The following is a 16,625-nucleotide window of genomic DNA, read 5'->3' as shown; positions in this document are numbered from 1 at the left end:
AACCATATTTTTATTTTTTTATTTTTTTTACTTCCCTCCGTGTAAAAGATTTCAGTTTGTTGAGTTGTACATTTTATAGGTCACAGAACAGTTTAAAGCGGGAGTCCACCGGGACTCCGCGTTTTTTTTTTTTTAAAAGCCAGCAGCTACAAATACTGCAGCTGCTGACTTTTAAAATAGTGACACTTACCTGTCCAGCGCGCCCGCGATGTCGGCACCCGAAGCCGATCTCTAGATCGTCTGTAAGGTGCTGCCGCCGCCATCTTGGGTATGGGAATCAGGAAATGGAGCCTTTCGGCTTCATTTCCCGGTTCCCTACTGCGCATGCGCGAATCGTGCTGCGCAATAAGGACGGTCCCCGCTGCCTCTGGGATCTGTGTGTTTCCCAGCAGGCAGCGGGGCACTTGCGGAAAGGGACGGGCACTTGCGGAAAGGGGCGTAATCTACGCCCCTTTCCGCAGAGAGCTATCCCGGTAGTGGGTGCAGAATACCTGTACTGTACAGGTATCTGCACCCCCCTCCCCCCTGAAAGGTGCCAATTGTGGCGCCGGAGGGGGGGAGGGTTCCGATGAGCGGAGGTCCACTTTAGGGTGGACCTCCGCTTTAAAGGTGGAAACAGTTCTGAAATTATTTATCTTTGTCTCATTTTTTTACATCACATAAACCTGACCCAACAGGGGTGTATAGACTTTTTATATCCACTGTAGAGCTCAAATTTATAATATTTTGAAAAGATTTGGGAAGGGTTAAAACCTGTCTGGTTTTTATTGCTGTCTGTGTCTCCACCGGGAAGGTCTACGTTTTACAGTTGGCACTGGAACAAGAATATAGAGGAACCTACAATTAGGATCACTCGTTCCAATGACAACTATCAGAATTGATATTGGAATTAATGTGAAGTGTGAGGGCCAACAGCCTATTTTGAAGTTACTTAACAACCTTCTTGCTCCTCCATCTTCTTTATGAGTATGGAAGCAAATGGCATATTAGAAAGGGCATGCATATAGTCACAGCAGACCATGCAACTGCTATGGGGTCCGGGAGAACAGAGGGGCCAGCACTGTCTACAAATTCATTAATGCAGGTGATGATAGCATTTTAAAAAAAAGAGATACGTTAGATGTATATAGGGATTGAGATGGCGATTAGAGAGGCAGAGGCCTCTGTATTGCATTAGAGTGGTGTTGTTATGGGACCCCATCACACAAAGTTATAGCTCAGCATGTTAGTGTGTGCTTTCTAATATGCTGATATTGTAAGTTGTGTGCATTTAATTTCACATCTATCGGTGGATATCTAATTGGATTTCCATTCCTCTGGTCAGCATTTTGTTGCAAATTTTCACCGTGTTTAAGTTACCATAGTCTCTAACCATCTTCTTATTGTCTCTTCCAAACAGTGGAGGTCACCCCTCTCCTTTCTGCAGCAGTGCCCTCTTCAAGCAGCCTCCCCCCAAGTCCCGGGGAGTTGAGGCAAGAGCCACGGGCAGCTAGTGGTCCCGGAGTGGTCATGGACCCGGTGAGCCGGGAGCAGCAGCTCCAGCAGCAACTCATCCTCCTGAAACAGCAGCAACAACTTCAGAAACAGCTACTTTTTGCCGAGTTCCAGAAGCAACATGAGAACCTGACAAGGCAACACGAGGTCCAGCTCCAGAAGCACCTCAAGGTAGGAAATGCAGTATCTGTGTATCAAGAACATCTTTGGAAATTATGAATGAAATCATCTGAAATAAAATTGTCTGTAGCAGCCAATGACAATTATTTCTGTTTACACCAACTTGGATTGGTAAAATATTTGTAATCTGATTGATTTTTATTTGCAACATACCTCGGAATTTGAAGTCCAAAATAACTTTTTAAGCTCACATACATTTTAAACATATTGATGTTTTCTATGGTTTGACCTTTTTCGTTTAGTTTCGTCCTTCCACGCACAGATTACCTCCCAACTTGCGCAGTGTAAACATTCCTATAATATGCAGTAATCACAGCCAATCTTTTTTTTTTTTTTTGCAAATCTGTTTATTGGAATTTAAACAGTGAACAAGCAACCAAAAGCAAAACAAAACAAACAAAAACACATACATTGGTCACGATTAGTGTTAGGCCTCTTTCACACGGGGCGGATCAGTAATGATCCGCCCCGTGATGATCCGCTCGCTCAGCGGGGATCGCTCCGTTGTCCCCGCTGAGCCGGCTGCGGACAGGGCGGTCTCCGCACACTGTGCGGGGACCGCCCTGTCAGCTCTCCGCTCTCCTCTATGGGGATCGGACGAGCACGGACCGTGTGTCCGTGTTCGTCCGATCCGCTCTGCAGACGGATAGAAAAATAGGATTTTCCTCCGTCTGCAGAATCGGACTGTTGCGGAGGCGGACAATAGCGGGTGTCTGCGGATGCTCATCCCATAGGGATGAATGGATGTCCGTAATTCATCCGCAAACGGATGGATGAAATACGGACATACCATCAGCATGTGTGAAAGGGGCCTTACAGGCGTGACGTGTATAGAGTTGCAATATAAGACAGTGCGTTACATACAAAACATGTCGGAGAATTCAAGGCATCACACCGGCCACAAAGAGCCGTCTCCATGTGCAGTAGGACGACTCGGAACTAAACCATGCTACTCAAATATACAACATTTCCACTAGTGCATATTCCTATTTATCAACAAACGATAATGCGTTAAGTAGGCTGTGGGTCTGAGGCCGTGGAGGCATCCGCCAGCCAGCTGGACCAGACCTTGTTATATTTTTGCGGGCAACCCCTATTAACATAGCAGTCTTTGTAGAGAGGCAGGCTATCGTTCACCAATTTTTTCCACAGGGAGAGAGGAGGAGGAGTGGGCTTACGCCAGCTGAGTGCAATGGCCTTGCGGGCATAATCACAGCCAATCTTAATTACTTACCTAATAGAAGACACATCAGGAAGAAAAATCCACTTACTCCACGTTCATATTGGGCTGATTTGTCAAATTGGATGTCAAATCGGTGGCTTTTGCCAGCAATGGCAACGTTCGACTTTGCGGTGCTGAACCGACTTTGAAAAGTAGCTCCTCTACTACTTTTGGTGACTTTGGGGGCGATTTGAATAGACATCTGTGCATGAACCCGCACAGGTGTCTGTCAAATCGCCCCCGAAGCCGGACTGCATTGCCGATTTCAAATCGTGTTCAGCGGAACTCAAACAATTTCTAACCTGTATCAGTTTTACTCAGGAAGAGGTGTCGACCTGGTGACGACCAGGGGACAACCAAACATTTTGGATTTCCCATCACCTTCAGTCCCAGACACAAGGACAAAAAAGGGAATGTGAACAGCAAAAAAAAATAATAAAAAATCTGATGTAGGTTCAAACATTTCCTAACTCTTTGCATAGAATTTCAGCTGCCTATATCTCTGGATATAATGGCCATTCTGACAGGTACTTTTCCCTTATGGTAACCTCGGCTGGAGCATTTTCATAATATGTTTCATCTGTAACAGGTGTTTGTTCACCTTCAATTCTTTTTCTCTCCCTCACTTCCTTCTTTTCATTCCCCTTCGCTTTCTTCTTCATATTCTCCAACCCTTTCTTCTTATTATTATCCTTCCTTTCCTTCTTCTTATTCTTCTTAGCTTCTTTATTTGTGTCCTCCTTCCCTTACTTCTCCTCATTCTCCTTCCCTTCCTTATTCTCATTTTCCTTCCCTTCCTTATTCTCATTCTCCATCCCTTTCTTCTCATTGTCCTTCCCTTCCTTCTTTTCATTCTCCATCCCTTCCTTCTTCTCATTCTCCATCCCTTTCTTCTTCTCATTCTCCATCCCTTCCTTCTTCTCATTCTCCATCCCTTCCTTCTTCTCATTCTCCATCCCTTTCTTCTTCTCATTCTCCATCCCTCCCTTCTTCTCATTCTCCATCCCTTCTTTCTTCTCATTCTCCATCCCTTCCTTCGTCTCATTTTCCATCCCTTTCTTCTTTTTTCATTCCCCATACCTTCCCTCTTAATATTCTCATTCACTTCTTTCTTATCATTCTCCTTTCCTCTCTTCTCCATATTCTTCAATCCTTCCTTCTCATTCTCCTCCCCTTCCTTCTTCATATTCTCCAACCTTCCTTCTCATTCTACAGCCTTTCCGTCTTCATACTCTCCATCCCTTCCTTCTTCCTATTCTCCTTCCCTTCCTTCTTATTCTGCTTTCCTTCCTTCTCATTCTCTTCCCTCCCATATTCTCTTTCACCATCCTTTCCTTCTTCATATTCCCCTTCCCTTCCTTCTTCTCATTATCCTTCCCCTTCCTTCTTTATTTTCTCCTTCCTGTCTTTCATCTTAATATTATTTTCTTCTTATCCTCCTTTCATTCTTTCTCCTCATTCTCCTTCCTTTCCTTCTTCTCATTCTCCATCCCTTTCTTCTTCATATTCTTCTTACCTTCTTTATCATTCTCCTTCCCTTACTTCTTCTCATTCTCCATCCCTTCTTTCTTCATATTCTCATTCCCTTTCTTCTTTGTATTCTCCTTCCCTTCTTTCTTCTTGTTTTCCTTCCCTTACTTCATCATATTTCCCTTCACTTCTTTAATCTCCTTCTCCTTCATCTTCTGATTCTCTATCTCTTCCTTATTTTTATTCTCTTTCTCTTGCTTCTTACTCTATTTCCCTTCTGTCTTCTCATTCTTCTGTTCTTTTCATTCTGTTTTACCTACTTTCTTATTATTCTCCTTCTCTTCCTTCTTCCTATTCTCCAAACCTTTTCTCTTGATTTTACTTTTATTTCTCTTTTATTTCATTCTTTTTATTCCCTCTTCCCGTCCTTCATATTCTCCTCTTCCTTTGGTTCATTCCATTTTCTTTATTCTCCCTCCTTATCTACTTCTTTCCCTTTCTCCTGTTTCTCCTTGCCTTCTGTTCTATAGCTCCTTCAGTTTGTCTTTCTTTTCCTCTTTCTCTTCCTTTCCTCCTTCTCCTCTCCCTTCAGTCTCCTTCTCCTCTCCCATCAGTCTCCTTCTCTTTCTCCTTCTCTTTCTGCTCACTTTCCTCCTTCTCTCCTTCTATTGCCTTTTAGCATCACCATATCATTACCAAGGGGTCAAACTGTAGCAATGGAGGGAGGGAGCACCTGAAAACACACATTTACAGTCCACAACAGAAATAGGTTGTCATTGGAAGAATAAAGTTCATGATCCACCAATGGTTGACATAAGCCTTGGAAGGAGCCATATTCAAGGTTCCAGTTCCACAGATGACATCAGTTCTTACCTTTCCTGTTTGCTACTACTTATTTCATATTTCAATCTGTTTTATAGAGTTTTTCATATAATTGAACAAAAGCGAACATCTCATATGAGTAGAGAAAGGTGCGTTACGTAGATGTCCATTTGTTCCTATAAAGTGCACCTTGTGAGCAGGTCAAATATCACATTAGTAAAAGCACCTGTCATATAGAATGTGCAAGGTATAAAATGGAACATATCAAGGCCTAACAGGGCCATGCATACGATAATAAAGGTATCGGTGCTCCTATCCCTTTAAAAAAAAAAGGATGCCCAATCTCCAATAAGATACAGTCAGCTCAAATCCGAAAAGAAAAATGAGGAGAGGTTAGAAAAAGAGGAAAGAAAAGAAAGAGAAGAGAGGGCGTCCCTGTAGCCTAAGAGATAAGGAGGTCGACTACTTATTTTATATCAGCTATGCTACGAGCAATGACATAAAGTAATCCAAAAAAAGGAAAGAGTCTACAGGTTAGTGGCTCCTCCCTTTTACAGATAAGTGAGCGACACATTGGCCAGCCAATAGCATGTGAGGGCAGACCTTACTTCTTATGCCGCGTACACACGATCGGAATTCCGTCCAGAAAAAGACTGATGAGAGCTTTTCATCAGAAAATGCGACCATGTGTATGCTCCATCGGAAATTTAGCTGTCCGAATTCCCGCCAGTCAAAAATTGATAGCATGTTCTCAATTTCCTGACGGAAAAAGTTTCTATCGGTAATTCCGATCGTGTGTATGCAATTCCAACACGCCAAAAATCACGCATGCTCAGATTCAACTACGAGACAGAAGCTATTGGCTACTGGCTATTGAACTTCCTTTTTCTAGTCCCGTCGTATGTGTTGTACGTCACCGCATTATAAACAATCGGAATTTGGTGTGACCGTGTGTAGGCAAGACAGCTTGAGCCGAATTCCGTCGCAATTCCGTCGGGAAAACCATCAGAGCTTTTTCCGACGAGAATTCCGATCGTGTGTACACGGCATTAGGCTACAAAACTTATTTTAATTTGTTGTTTTGTAGTGGAAAAGAGTACAAGCCTAACTCATATAGAGGGAATCTGTTGGAAAGTTAAATACTTTTTTTGGGGAGGGCTGCAATATAAGCCCTACCCCGAAATTAAGCCCTAGTAAAGTCCTTTTAAAAAAATATAATCCGTTTTGTAAAAAGATTAAATAATGTCCAGTGTGTCCCCTTTTGTAACTTTATTGTTGAAAATACCAGGCCATTTTTTGTGATACGGCACTGCACCGCTTTAACTGACAATTGCGCGGTCGTGCGACGCTGTACCCAAACAAAATTGACTTATTTTTTTCCCCCACAAATAGCGCTTTCTTTTGGTGGTATTTGATCACCTCTGTGGTTTTTATTTTTTGCGCTATAAACAAAAAAAGAGTGACAATTTTGAAAAATAAAAACAATATTTTTAATGTCTTCCTCAGTTTAGGCAAATATATCTTCTACATATTTTTTGGTAAAAAAATTGCAATAAGCGTATATTAATTGGTTTGCGCAAAAGATATATCAAAGATCTACAAACTATGGGAAAGATTTATGGCATTTTTTTTTTTTTTTACTAGTAATGGCGGTGATCTCTGATTTTTAGTTGTACTGCAACATTGCAGCGGGCAGATCGGACACTTTTCATACATTTTTGGGACCACTGACATTTATACAGCAATCAGTGCTATAAAAAATGCAATGTTTACTGTGTAAATGTCACTGGTAATGAAGGGGTTAACACTAGGGGGCAATCAAGGGGTTAAATCTGTGTTCCCCAGGTGTGTTCTAACTGTGAGGGGATAGGACTGACTCGAGGAAGAGACATATCATTTTTCCTACTTAGTAGGAACAATTGATATGTCTCTCTCCTCTCCTGACAGAACAGGAATTTGTGTGTTTACACAAATCCCTGCTCCTACTCTCGGGCATGCGATCATGCGTGGCTGGCGGCGATTGCACCCACCGGCCACACACATCGGGTTTCCCACCACACAGGGGGGCACACGGGAGCCTGCTAATGCCCTTGAAGGTACAGATGTACCCATATGGTGATTCCCGGGAACAAACCATGTTGCCGACGTATATCGGCGTGAGCCGGTCGGCAAGTGGTTAAAGATGTCATAATGATGACTCCTGAGCTGACAGAAGGAGAGGGCGAGAGAAGACAGGGGACATAGATAAGACATCCCCTGAAAATAAGCCCTAGTGTGTTTTTTTGTAGCCAAAATTAATATAAGACCGGATCTTATTTTCGGGGAAACACGGTAAGCGAGAAGCTTTAGGTTGCAGGTGCCATTCTCAGCCTGCATACTAGTATAATAAAGCTGATCTTATTTAGTTTAGAGTGAGGGATCTTGCAAACCCACAACTAGTATGTAGCCCAGGAGTCAGATAATCGCGGATTCTAGCTGAGGTTTTTCACCTAGGTCAATTTCTTAGTGATCGATTCTCTTTAAGGATCTGATCCTTCCCCCTTTTACTCAGCTGCCTAGAAGGTGCCGACTTGCTGTCTTCACATGTCTTACTAAAGCTTTTCAGAGCTTCCTTCTGGGCACTGTGCCCACTCAGCTCTCTGGGCGCAATGTAGTTCACTCTCCCTACAAATCTGCTTGGCGCATTCCTTTTCAGACAGCACCCTCTGCTTTCCCCTTCAAGAACTGCACCCTTTTTCTTACCATCATTACATATTCCATTTCCTGCAACAGTCAGCTCCATTGAAAGAGTCTTGCTTTAATCTTCTTAACCTTCTCTGCTCTTGGCTAATCTAAGATCTGAGAAGAGGCCATGCTGGGAATGTGCATGGTAGAGGAAACAGGCACAGTACTTTATCTTAAAACCAGCATTATGTACCATATATTTTGTTTTTCTAAAATCTAAAATGCCCTTTCCGGTTCAATTGATGACAGTAGCCACCTTGTCACTTCCTTTTTATGTTTGTTGGTACACCCATACGGGCAAAGCCGGGAATTTTCATACGCTTACCCTAGGATTCTTTATGGTTCTCAATGGTTTCCAATGTAAGGGACATTCTTCCCACAGATCACCAATGTATGGAGCATTCTTCCCACTGACCACCAGTGTAAGGGGCATTCTTCCCACTGATCACCAATGTAAGGGGAATTCTTCCCACTGATCACCAATGTAAGGAGCGTTCTTCCCTCTGATCACCAATGTAAGGGACATTCTTCCCACTGATCACCAATGTAAGGGGCATTCTTCTCACTGACCACCAATGTAAGGAGCATTCTTCCCACTGATCACCAATGTAAGGAGCATTCTTCCCACTGATCACCAATGTATGGAGCATTCTTCCCACTGACCACCAGTGTAAGGAGCATTCTTCCCACTGATCACCAATGTAAGGAGCGTTTTTCCCTCTGATCACCAATGTAAGGGACATTCTTCCCTCTGATCACCAATGTAAGGGACATTCTTCCCACTGATCACCAATGTAAGGTACATTCTTCCCACTGACCACCAATGTAAGGGGGGCATTCTTCTCACAGATCACCAATGTAAGGAGCATTCATCCCACTGACCACCAATGTAAGGGGCTATCTTCCCACAGATCACCAATGTAAGGAGCATTCATCCCACTGATCACCAATGTAAGGAGCATTCTTCCCACTGATCACCAATGTAAGGGGCATTCTTCCCACTGATCACCAATGTAAGGAGCATTCATCCCACTGATCACCAATGTAAGGAGCATTCTTCCCACTGATCACCAATGTAAGGGGCATTCTTCCCACTGATCACCAATGTAAGGGGCATTCTTCCCACTGATCACCAATGTAAGGAGCATTCTTCTCAATGACCTCCATTTAAAGTGGTAATAAGGCTGAAGGTTTTTTTACCCTCATGTATTCTATACATTAAGGTTAAAAACCTTCAGTATGCAGCTCGCCCTGCAGCCTCCCTAATGCCCGATAGGGATCCAGCTATGTGCACAAGAGCAAGTGCTCTCTCGGGTCTCTGCCTCCTCGTTGGCTAGGGTAGAACAGCAAGAGCCATTTTCACCTATTGCTGGTAATCACAGCCAGTGAAGAGGATAGGGGGCAGGGCTTAGCCCCATTCTGTATGTCATATGGACGTACAGAGAAGGGCTTGGGAGTGCGCACTCACAAATGTCCCCATAGCAAGTGGCTTGCTATGGGGCAGAGAAGAGGAGGGGCTAGGGGCAGCGGCGGGGGACCCAACAAAAAGAGAATTGGGGCTGCTCTGTGCAAAACCATTACACAGAGCAGTAAGTAAGACATGATTTTGTTTTTTTAACAATTTACCTTTAATATCACTTTAAGGCACATTCCCACTGACCACCAATGTAAGGAGCAATCTTCACGTTGACCACCAATTTAAGAAACATTTTTCTCAATGAACCCCATTTTAGGGACATTCTTCCCACTAACCATCAATATAAAGTGAATTCTTCCCACTGTCCACCAATGTAAGGTGCATTTTTTTCATTGACCACCAATATAAAGAGAATTCTTTCCAATGGCCACCATTGTGAGGGGCATTTTTTGCACTGACAAACATGCTAATATACCATGAGCTGTAGATTTATTAATTATTGGCAGGGGCACCCTGAAACATGAAAGTTCTTCCAAAGGTTCCTCCATCTGAAAAAGGTTAAGAATGGCCTATTTAGCCCCTACTGCCTGAAAGTATTGTTTATTACAATTGTTTATAACAACATAACAACACTGTATAATACCAGTGACGGCAGTTGGTAATTTTTTTGGGGGGGCGGCAAACAGTAACGCGGTCAGCCGGTCGGGTGTTACCCCATCCATGGTGGGCGGTGCTTCTTCCGGGGCTTCACCAGTGGCTTCCCTTGCTCGGTGGTGGTGGCAACGGCTTTCCCTTCCCCTGCTCATCACTGGAATTGCGGCGGCTTCAGTTTTCTCCTTGGCAGCCAAATGGGATTCTTCTCTTTTCAGACCAATCGGAAAGCGGGTCTCAGACCTGCTTCTGATTGGCCGGATTGAGGATCAGTGTTTCAATAGCGAATATTCATTCGCTGTTTTAACACCAAGGTGGGCTCCTGGCGCAATGCTCTGTGCCACGAGCCCATCCTATTTTGAAGCCTATTAGAGCATCGCTGAAATCAGGGGCTTCAAAAAAACACCCCCGCCTCTGTAATTCACACACCCAGGGTCCTGAATGGGGCCGGACGCATGAATAAGGAGTGGCGGTGTCCTGCCAAAATAGCGGCCGTAGATAAAGGGATAAAGGGGGTGGCACTCCAGTGCCCCTAATGGACGGGCCACCACTGTACAATACCCTTCCTTTTAGTCTGATATTTTATATGAGGAGGGTTGTTGGACTATATATAAAAAAAGATATATATGTTAGCAGTATGTTATAATATATAAAAAAAAAATTATATATAGATATATATATATATATATATATATATATATATATATATATATATATATATATACATACATACAGTATATATTGGTGGTTGGTACCTGCACGCTATAGCATGTAAAAAGCCTGGGTGCATGTAGAAAAGGTTCACCTAATTCAATGAAGCATGACTCTCACAGGAATTTAAAGAACTATTGCACCATTGAAATTATACTTTTCTTCTAGTTTTGGGACCTGTAAGTGCCCAGATATGCTTCATAAGTACATTTCCCCTTTTTTCGATGTCACAGGAAATGAAGGTGAATCTCCCAAATGGGACAAAAAACTTGACAAGGGTTTAAAAGCACACTTGAATTTTTAGGTTAAATCAGCTAAATACGTTTCAGGTGTATCAAAGCAAAAAGTAGAAAAGCTTGTCTCCTGCCAGCATGCTGTAGAGAAGGACCTTTGCCCTCTGGGTGGAAGCAGTGGTCTCTATGCAGAGGTCTGACACCACACCTCCTGCTGAGTCACACCTATAGCTCTACAATCAGCAAATCTCATGCTCTGTGCTGATTGGAGAGCTCTAGCAGGGGGCGAGACTGAGCTCTGCTTTTCACTTTTCTGCGGCATGCTGGCAGGGGACATGCTTTTCTACTGTGGCTGCTTTCGCAAGAAAACAAACAGTAAGCCCTTGTACACACGGTCGGACATTCCGACAACCAAATCCGCCGGATTTTGTCCGAAACTGTTGCATACACACAGTCGGACAAAGTTGTCAGAAAATCCGATCGTACTTAACGTGATGACGTTATTTAGTTACGATGGGACTACGTTCAGGCTAGTAGCCAATAGCTTTGGTCTAGGAATTAGATCTGAGCATACGTGGCACTTTGTCCGATCGGAATTCTCTACACATGATCGGACAAAGTCCGATCGGATCATGTTGTCGGAAAATTTTATAGCCCAGCTGGAAAACTTGGTCCGTCGGATACTCCAACGGAAACAGTCCGATGGAGCCCCCCACACACTGTCAGATTATCCGACAACACGGTCCGATCGGACATTGTCCAGCGGAATTTGCAGTTTTCGTTTTAAATTGATGTAAATTAAAAATGTAATTGTGATTTAATCATCCTCTACTTAATCCAAATGTGTTTTAATGACTGAATTTACTTCCTACTGTTTTCATATCGCTCAGTGGCCTTTTATTCCACTTACTTGAGTGTCCTCCTTGTACCCAGCAGCAGCAAGAGATTTTGGCAGCCAAGAGGCAGCAGGAATTGGAGCAGCAAAGGAAACGAGAGAGGCAGAGACAAGAGGAGGCCGAGAAACAGAGACTGGAGCAACAACTCCTGATACTCAGGAACAAAGAGAAAAGTAAAGAGAGTAAGCCAGGGAGAGTGCGGGGACAGCTGAAATGGGGGGGTGGTTTGGTTTCGGAAGGCAGTCATTAGGTTATCTGTCCATTGGTAGTTTTACCTTTTGTCCCCGTATGTCATTTTGTGTCCCATCAAGGTGCCATAGCCAGCACAGAGGTGAAGCTAAAGCTTCAGGAATTCCTGCTCAGCAAGTCTAAAGAGGTGCCAGGAATTGCAAACCATTCCATCCTACAGCACCCCAAATGTTGGTGAGTTCTCTTTTCACCTATCTTATTTCAGCACTATATATCGTTTTTTCTGCAAAACCTGTTTTCCTAATAATTTTAAACTATCTCTGCTACAGCCACCTGGTGCTGATAGGTACCACTCCCTAAAATGCACTGTGCCCTGGTAACACCTGAACACAGGACATGGGCATTATGCAAATACAGACTTTCCCAAAGGTCAGAGCAGAGACACTCCTCTCCACATATCACAGTGCTATACAGACACTTGTCACTAGGTTGCTGCAGGACCCGCGTAGCATGAATCGGGGTCTCCAAACTTTTCAGCACAAAGGGCCGCAACATATTTTACAAGTCACTTATGTAAAGTATGTTCGGCTAGAACACCCAAGTAATTGCCACTTCATCCCAAATAGGTAATTCTATGGAGTGAAGAAGCGGGATTGTTGCAGTGCTTGCAGATAATAATGGAAACCATTTATTTAAAAAGGTATATCATTTTAATGAGAATAAAGTTAAAACAAAACAGGGCCACTTTGTTCACAGATAATCAACATTTCATAGTGAGAACGGTCATTTTGGCGACTATTCAGCTCTGACAAAGGTTTCATTTTCGTATATTAGCTCGACATGAAGATGTGTACCTTTTATATTCAATGACATTTATATGTTTTGTATATTTTGTATTTATTTCATTTCCTTTAGTATTTCTGTACAGTTTTACGCATTTTCTTGATTCGTATACCCCCTGATGAAATAGGCGAAACGTGTCAGGTTAATATACCAAAATGAAACCTTTGTCAGAGCTGAATATTTGCCAAATGACTACCCACACTATCAAATGTTAATTATCTGTGAACAAGGTGGCCCTGTTTTGTTTTAATTTTATTCTTATTAAAATTATATACCTTTTTAAATAAATGGTTTCCATTATTATCTGTAAGCACCGCAACAATCCCGCTTCTCCCTGTTCACTCCATATAATATTTTACAAGTATTGAGGGGCAGACAGCTAGACCTTCTTACATCAGGGTCTCCATTCCTTCAGTGTGCCCCCTTACACCCAAGTCCCCATCAAAGGGGACCCCACCACTGTAAGGCTTAAACTCTGGCTGAGAGCCTGGAGATAGACAAGGTCTAGATGGAGGAAGTTCTGTCCTACTGTCATTTCTGGGGCAAGCATGTAAAAGTGGGGGATGGAGTGGATGAACCTGCATTGAAGAAGAAGGATCTGCAGAGGGTGGGTAATGAGGTAGAAGCAGAAACCATAGAAAGCCTCTGCTGCACATTGAGTATACATCACTGACCCTAGCTGCGGCCCAAATAGTCATGTAGCAGGTCCGTATGTCGTAGTTTGAGGGCCCACGGCATAGATGGCAGGTGGTTCAGTGGTGATGCATCCTAGCTCCAGTCTGCAAGAAAGACGAAACTGGCATAACACATCATCCTCTGGTCCACAATGTAAGAGAGAAGTGTGGGAATTAAAAAAAACAAACATACATACCTAGATGGCTGCGGTATCGATGCGATGCTGCAGCTGTCCCCTGCCATTTCTACAATGAGAACTGAGTGATAAAAGACTGCTGGTCGCCCAGTTCTCAGGTCTATTCTGAGCACAGTCACTACTCAGTACTCTGCCCCTCCAGCAGTCAATGGAGTGCAGGACTGTGCAGAGGCTGGGAGCTGCTGGCTCCGGCATCTGAGTGGATTCTGACATTATTGGCGGGATCCCTGCAGTGCCTGGACCAGCTGTGTGATGGGTTTTGGTCCGCTGTCGCCTGAATCTGGGTTACAGGAGTGCAGAACTAAGTGCATCCCTGTGGCCCACAGGAGGAGTAGGGTAAAAAAAAAGCTTTGGCCATACTTCTCCTTTAGGAAGGCCCCAGTACCTACTAACAACTTGTGATGCCTACTGTTCATATGATACTTTTTATTGCATTTTTATTTTTATGCAAAAATGTAAAAAAAGAGAAACACATTTACATATATAACAGACTACATATATATTTACCCCAGTTACATATTGTACTTTTAGCAAATGTAGCTATCTATGAAGGGCTAAAATGGCAGCATATGAACTACTTTAGTGCCTTCTATTTGTATATATTTCTCCACTTTGGTGTGCACTGTGGGTTCTCCATGACCTTCCCCCTGCTGATATCCCACTGCCTTTTTATTTTACCCTTTGCTGACCTTGTGTTCATCCATTAGGGGAACTCACCATACCTCATTAGACCACGGCTCCCCTCCTCAGGCTGGATCTCCAGCTACTCCTCCTTCTTACAAGATGTCTCTACTGGGAACCTGCGATGGGCGAGATGACTTTCCTCTTCGCAAAACTGGTAACTAATCCCAAAAGCTGTGTTTTATATACTAAGAAAGCTTTGGGGCTAGACAACTGGAATGGCAGCCAGGCACCTAGCATTTCCAGAAGGGATTTAGCAATGGCAAGCCCACAAATCCCCCCCCCCCCCCAGGTGCATATTAGGCAACCTCCAGTGCCCTGAATTACATTTAGTGTGTCTGTCCACTGCAATAGCCCTTAAAAAAGCCAGAATCTGTATTTATGTATTGGGCAAATATGCACACGCATCTCCATCTCACAATGGCATAAAGCTTGTTTAGCAGTAAGTAAATATAGACTTTTTAGAAAAAGAAAAGGCAGAATTTGGGGGTTGCAAACCCAAGGATGGAGCTAGGTATACTAGGCACCAGGGTCAAGACAAAGGAGGGGCGGATGGGGGGGGGGGGGGGGGGCAGAAGGCACACATGTCCTGGGCATAGCCTCTCTATGTGGAAGCAGGGGTGCGTTGGGAGCTGATCAGCTCCGTTCTCCTCTTCTCACCGACACCAATAACAACACCAATACAGGGACATTTTTTTTATTTTGAGTGACACCACCAACTCAGGGGCATTTTTTCCTTCTAGGGACACCACCAACGCAATACAAGGGCATTTTTTTCTTTTCAGTGACGCCACCAACTCAGGGACATTTTACCTTCTAGTGACACCACTGACTCGGGGACATTTTACCTTCTAGTGACACCACTAACTCAGGGACATTTTACCTTCTAGTGACACCACTGACTCAGGGACATTTTACGTTCTAGTGACACCACTGACTCAGGGACATTTTACGTTCTAGTGACACCACTGACTCGGGGACATTTTACCTTCTAGTGACACCACTGACTCAGGGACATTTTACGTTCTAGTGACACCACTGACTCAGGGACATTTTATCTTCTAGTGACACCACTGACTCAGGGACATTTTACCTTCTAGTGACACCACTGACTCGGGGACATTTTACCTTCTAGTGACACCACTGACTCTGGGACATTTTACCTTCTAGTGACACCACTGACTCTGGGACATTTTACCTTCTAGTGACACCACTGACTCAGGGACCATTTACCTTCTAGTGACACCACTGACTCAGGGACATTTTACCTTCTAGTGACACCACTGACTCAGGGACATTTTACCTTCTAGTGACACCACTGACTCAGGGACATTTTACCTTCTAGTGACACCACTGACTCGGGGACATTTTACCTTCTAGTGACACCACTGACTCTGGGACATTTTACCTTCTAGTGATACCACTGACTCGGGGACATTTTACCTTCTAGTGACACCACTGACTCGGGGACATTTTACCTTCTAGTGACACCACTGACTCTGGGACATTTTACCTTCTAGTGACACCACTGACTCAGGGACATTTTACCTTCTAGTGACACCACTGACTCAGGGACATTTTACGTTCTAGTGACACCACTGACTCAGGGACATTTTACCTTCTAGTGACACCACTGACTCTGGGACATTTTACCTTCTAGTGACACCACTGACTCAGGGACATTTTACGTTCTAGTGACACCACTGACTCAGGGACATTTTACCTTCTAGTGACACCACTGACTCTGGGACATTTTACCTTCTAGTGATACCACTGACTCGGGGACATTTTACCTTCTAGGTGACACCACTGACTCAGGGACATTTTACCTTCTAGTGACACCACTGACTCAGGGACATTTTACCTTCTAGTGACACCACTGACTCGGGGACATTTTACCTTCTAGTGACACCACTGACTCGGGGACATTTTACCTTCTAGTGACACCACTGACTCAGGAACATTTTTCTTTACCACCCATATTTGTGCACCTATTTTAAACTTTTCAGTTGGCTGTAGTGTACCACAAACATTTTAGCATACACCGATATTGGCCCACTCCCTTCTCCACCCAACAGGGGGTGGTTGGTGGTGGTAGGGGGTGATGGAGGGGCAGTTTCTCATCTTTGCCCTGGGCACTGGGTGACCTTGTCCTGGCACTTCTAGGCACTATATGGTACTGGAGTTGCCCTGCTGCCTAGGTGCTCAGTTGTAACCCCTT

General features: G+C 43.8%; 1 protein-coding gene across 8 annotated transcripts in view; it reads left to right on the top strand.

Moving 5' to 3' along the window:
• Nucleotides 1–16,625, top strand: part of HDAC5 (histone deacetylase 5) — a 163,123-nt gene that overhangs the window by 98,716 nt on the left and 47,782 nt on the right. For 3 of the 8 annotated variants that reach the window (XM_077460038.1, XM_077460035.1, XM_077460030.1), the window contains 4 exons: nucleotides 1,400–1,665; nucleotides 11,858–12,002; nucleotides 12,090–12,243; nucleotides 14,431–14,561. In XM_077460038.1, coding sequence (XP_077316164.1) covers nucleotides 1,400–1,665; nucleotides 11,858–12,002; nucleotides 12,090–12,243; nucleotides 14,431–14,561 — 696 coding nt within the window. The remainder of the gene's footprint in view (nucleotides 1–1,399; nucleotides 1,666–11,857; nucleotides 12,003–12,089; nucleotides 12,244–14,430; nucleotides 14,562–16,625) is intronic. The other 5 variants (XM_077460036.1, XM_077460032.1, XM_077460033.1 and 2 more) reach the window with 4 other exon arrangements.

Source organism: Lithobates pipiens, unplaced genomic scaffold (genome assembly GCF_037356315.1).
Source record: "Lithobates pipiens isolate NorthernLeopardFrog02 unplaced genomic scaffold, aLitPip1_a1.2 Scaffold_28, whole genome shotgun sequence".
NCBI lineage: Eukaryota > Metazoa > Chordata > Amphibia > Anura > Ranidae > Lithobates > Lithobates pipiens.
Note: the sequence above shows the minus strand (reverse complement) of the source record. Positions and strands in the feature narration are given on the sequence as shown.